Genomic DNA, 4,659 nt, shown 5'->3' with positions numbered 1-4,659 from the left:
GTCTCTCTGTCTGTGTGTGTGTCTCTCTGTGTGTCTGTGTCTGTGTGTGTGTTTCTGTGTGTGTGTGTCTGTGTGTCTGTGTGTGTGTCTGTGTGTCTCTGTGTGTGTCTGTGTCCGTGTGTGTGTCTCTCTGTCTGTCTCTGTGTGTGTGTGTGTGTGTGTGTGTGTGTGTGTGTGTGTGTGTGTGTGTGTGTGTGTGTGTGTGTGTGTGTGTGTGTGTGTGTGTGTGTGTGTGTGTGTGTGTTTTTCTGTGTGTGTGTGTGTGTGTGATTTGGAAAGGGAGAGGGGGGGGGGGGGGGGGGGGGGGAGAGATTCGAAACCACACCCTAATTACCAGCACATACACAGTCAGCGACCTAATCCACTCAGCCACCGTGGCGTCTACAAAATGGAGTCCGAAAACTGGTAGTGTAGGTCATGTACCCCCTGTCAAGTGTGACTGGGCACGGCTGACATGGCCGAAAGCTCTGAATACACAACGCCTTTTTGGGGGAGCTTTGGCGGCTTGGTGGGTTGGATTGCTAACTTTGTGTGCTGACGATTGGGTGCATCAGTCTCAGGGTGTGATCGAATCCCGGATGGGACTCAACCCCAAAAAGTACCAGAACCTGCACTTCACAAAGAAAGTATGGTCCCAAATATAACATTTTTGACGATAGGGTGGTCAATACCTGTCTTATAGTCAGCGAGCAGCATTGTCGTGGAATGCGAGCTACACTCCATTATGAGCAGGTCGTCCCGATATATTGGACTATTGCTGACTGGCATAAACCAAGACTGCAAACATCACCAATGGGCTTTTTTTATGTCAATATATAAGAAATCCTATCCCAAGCTAGTTTGGCCAGTTCCCATTACATACAAACATACCAGGACACATATTCAAGGGCTTATTTATCTTTTATTTGAGTGCCGCGGTACAGCAGAGACGACAGGAACAGGTCCTGGCTCACTCGCAGCCTGGATCAATGCCGCCCTACTGGTCATCTGAAATATAAACACAAAGCCTTACTGACCCGCTTTGAGGCAATGTATGTTCACAGTGTATAAAAATGGTGCATAAGCATTAACATTATTTGCATTGTTCGCCTAGTGCAATGGACACGTTACGGAAACAGAGCTTAAATTCGCAACGTGGAATGTTTTATGTACGGAAGCGTAGTAGGGCCACGGTGAATTTTTTTTTGTCTAAGTATCTCCTACGTAGGACTTATTATCTTCTACGTAGGACTTACTATCTCCTACATAGGACTTAATATCTTTCTTACTATACGTAGGAGATAATAAGTCCTACGTATGAGATATTAAGTCCTACGTAGGAGATAGTAAGTCCTACGTAGGAGATACTAAGTCCTGCGTAGGAGATAATAAGTCCTACGTAGGAGATACTTAGACCAAAAAAAATCACCGTGGCCCTACTACGCTCCCGTACATATGAACATAACATAAGATTAATCCATTTCAAAGAGTTCACATTAGCAGTGTCAAACTTGATCATGGTACTATATCAGTATATTATAGGTTTGTTTCGAGATATTATATCATGTCTTGTTTGTCTGTTGTTTAACGTACTGAGCAATATTCCACCTATTCCGGCGACCTGTAAATAATCGTGTCTGGGCCAGACAATCCTATGATTGATATCCTCAGCATCGATCTACACAATTGGGACACGATGAGATGCATCATCCAAGTCACCGAGCCTGACCAGCCGATCCCGTTAGTAGCCTCTTACGACAAGCATTGGTTGCTAAAGACCTATTCTCACCCGGATCTTCACGGGTCTTATATCAGGATATCAGGATTTATGGGGCAATACTGAAATATACATAGACCCTTATTAATCAGAATCTTTTTGAAAAAGGAATTAAGGGTGATAGTGTCCACGTCAACGCAAATGGACACGCTGGCGAACGTGACAAACCCGTATTAGAAACTGAAAGGTACCAATAGAGAATATTGTACCGTAAACATCATACAACTCGTCTTACCTAAATCTGTATCATCCATTTCACGGAGGTTTCTCTCGAACTCCTCGACTGAAATGGTGTCGTCAACTACAATGGGAAAGATTATTGACATTATCGCACAAGCAGTTATGTATGGCTGTAGAGCGAACATCTGGTGTCAGTATTTCTTAGAAAGATTAATAAACACGCTTATGATGAAGTCGGAATCGTACAAGAGACTCGTCTTTTTTCAGGAATGTCTTATGATTATGGAAATAGTTTTGTCGCTTATTCATTTGGAGTGAGTGAGTATGGTTTTACGCCGCTTTTAGCAATATTTCAGCAATATCACGGCAGGGGACACCAGAAATGGGCTTCACACATTGTACCCATGTCGGGAATCGAACCCGGATCTTCGGCGTGACGAGCGAACGCTTTAACCACTAGGCTAACCGACCGCCGCTTATTCATTCCGCGTATACAGTCTAAATAAGATTCAGTATAATAAATATATCACCGTGTACTCTTGTTTATTACGCAGTCTTTATCACTATATGTATATAAAGTACTTGCAGTGCGAGTGTATAGTCCACTTTGTTAATAATTTCAACCAAAACACATCGCCGAATACATCCTCCGACATGTTTCATTCGTATCGAAACCCCGATTATCCGGTCCTCGTTATTAAACTTAACTGGGTATGTAGAATTTGAAAACAATCACAATTGATAAACGTAGCTTCGGTATTTACAAATGAACCTAAGGTGAGAACCTTATTACGTTGCTGATAAGGGGACAATTGCAGGCACCCACTTGAGGAAAGGTTGAGGAAAAGGCCGTAGAAGGTATTCAGGAACTGACTCCGAGAAAGATTGCCAACCCTATTCAAGAATGGGTGTGGAGTGGCAGATTGTGAGAAATGTTGCAGAAAACTGCAAATGGACTGACTAGAGTGAGTGAGTGAGTGAGTGAGGTTTTACGCCGCTTTTAGCAATATTCCAGCAATATCACGGCGGGGGACACCAGAAATGGGCTTCACACATTGTACCCATGTCGGGAATCGAACCCGGGTCTTCGGCGTGACGAGCTAACGCTTTAACCACTAGGCTACCCGACCGCCGGACTGACTAGGAGAAATGTTGCAGACACTAGTCAAGTTCGGGTAGAAAGGAATATCTCATTAAAATCAGATTCGATACCCTCTCCGTTGGATGAACCAAAGTCGAAATGAGTTTTTAGTCACTCTGAGGTCAGAAATAGTGTGTCGCCTATTGAAAGACGTGACTCAAATGACAGCGTTAAGAGAAACACTATTGCTAACATTATTATAAGATGCTGCTCCAAATGCATCGCTGGCTCGTTCGGAGAAGTTAGAAGCGTCACACTGATGGACTGTGAGAATGTTCACCTTACTTGACATCTTATGGAGGGTTCGACAGATCTTATTTTATGAAGGATTGCGAACATTAGTAGAGTGAGTGAGTGAGTTGGGTTTAAAGCCGCTTTTAACAGTATTAGATATATCGTGGCGTGTCAGCTTAATGTGGGAGGAAAGCCCGAAGTGATGCAGGCCTCAAACGTTCACCACCTCGGTGAAACCCACGAGCACGGGTATGGTGCTGACAAACGTAGAAACAAAATCGGGGCCAACCGGGATTCGAATCCACAATCATAGGTTTCTGGCGTGCCCAAGGGACGCAAATCTGCACAGCGAATGGCGGCGCCTTAGACGACTGGGCCACCCGTGCCCCCACTAGGAGAGAATGGGTCATGGTAATGAAAGGCAGTATGGAAGAACGGGCAGCGGGAAAGAAAATAACAGAAGAGGGAAAGAGTGCAGACAATGTATGAATACTAGAATCGGTTGAGGGAAAGCATGCAGGTACTATACAAGGCGGTTGCAGACATCTCACCGTCCATGGCATCCAGCAGGTTCTTTACATCTCGCTCCTCCAGAACCTGCTGCAGTTCCGTCTCATCTAACTCCCCATCTTTGTTGGTGTCAAGGCCGTCGGTGTCGCGCTTCCCTTGTCCTGTGTTAAGTACACACGTACACTGGATATGTCACACTGCTGGTGGTGGCTATTTACACAGTGTCTAACAATTCACATGGCTGAATGACAGGTTAGAGAACTATAACTGACAACTGACAGACACTGACAGTCACTTAGGCGATCAAATGTTCAGAGATCTTCATGAAGCTTGATCATATGGTTCTTTGTTAACATATGACGTAAAATCTTTCCACCCATTCAGTCATTCATGAAACCTAGCTTAAAACACTCAAGAACAGGCATAGACTTACGTATTTTATACGCCCAAGCTTTAACCGGATCCTTGACTCTCTCTCTGAACCACTCCCTCCATCGCAACCCGCTAACATCTGGTAGAACCACCATCAACGCCACCAGCATCAACAGCACGACCTTCATCTAGAAGTGTAGGATACTTATATGACTTTTTCAGTGAAGAAAGTTACAAGAGACAGTTATAATTAAAATATTTCAATGTTCGTGAAGGTATCCTCAAAGTAGGTATCTACAAGTTGCGATATGGAATTAAATTTCTATTTATCAAACTTAACCAATTCTTACCTTGATGTTAACACCTACGGCGCCGCAATTCGCTGTACAGAGTTGTGCCCTTTTGGGCACGCCAGAAACCAACGATTGTGGGTTCGAATCCCGATTTTCCAAGATTTCTAGATTTG

At 44.2% G+C, this 4,659-nt stretch overlaps 1 protein-coding gene across 1 annotated transcript; it reads right to left on the bottom strand.

Moving 5' to 3' along the window:
• Positions 1 to 881: 881 nt before the first annotated feature.
• Positions 882 to 4,419, bottom strand: LOC124145266. Its single transcript, XM_046515025.2, has 4 exons — positions 4,255 to 4,419; positions 3,863 to 3,982; positions 1,992 to 2,057; positions 882 to 987 (listed from the first exon to the last, which is right to left on the bottom strand). Exons 1-4 carry the CDS (start codon positions 4,379 to 4,381, stop codon positions 977 to 979), a joined length of 324 nt encoding a protein of 107 aa, XP_046370981.2. The 5' UTR covers positions 4,382 to 4,419; the 3' UTR covers positions 882 to 976.
• Between the last annotated feature and the right edge of the window lie 240 nt (positions 4,420 to 4,659).

The sequence above is a fragment of the Haliotis rufescens genome, unplaced genomic scaffold (genome assembly GCF_023055435.1).
Source record: "Haliotis rufescens isolate VD_foot unplaced genomic scaffold, xgHalRufe1.0.p SCAF_144, whole genome shotgun sequence".
NCBI classification, from domain to species: Eukaryota; Metazoa; Mollusca; class Gastropoda; order Lepetellida; family Haliotidae; genus Haliotis; species Haliotis rufescens.
The sequence above is the reverse complement of the archived record's forward strand: the minus strand, read 5'-3'. Positions and strand labels throughout refer to the sequence as shown.

Excerpts from the sequence above, each read along its gene's own strand:
- LOC124145266 (XM_046515025.2), bottom strand. The coding sequence starts at position 4,381 with ATGAAGGTCGTGCTGTTGATGCTGGTGGCGTTGATGGTGGTTCTACCA. Across the intron at positions 3,983-4,254 it reads AGCTTGGGCGTATAAAATAC|GACAAGGGAAGCGCGACACC; the intron begins GTAAGTCTATGC and ends TACTTAACACAG. Across the intron at positions 2,058-3,862 it reads CCTGCTGGATGCCATGGACG|TTGACGACACCATTTCAGTC; the intron begins GTGAGATGTCTG and ends TTCCCATTGTAG.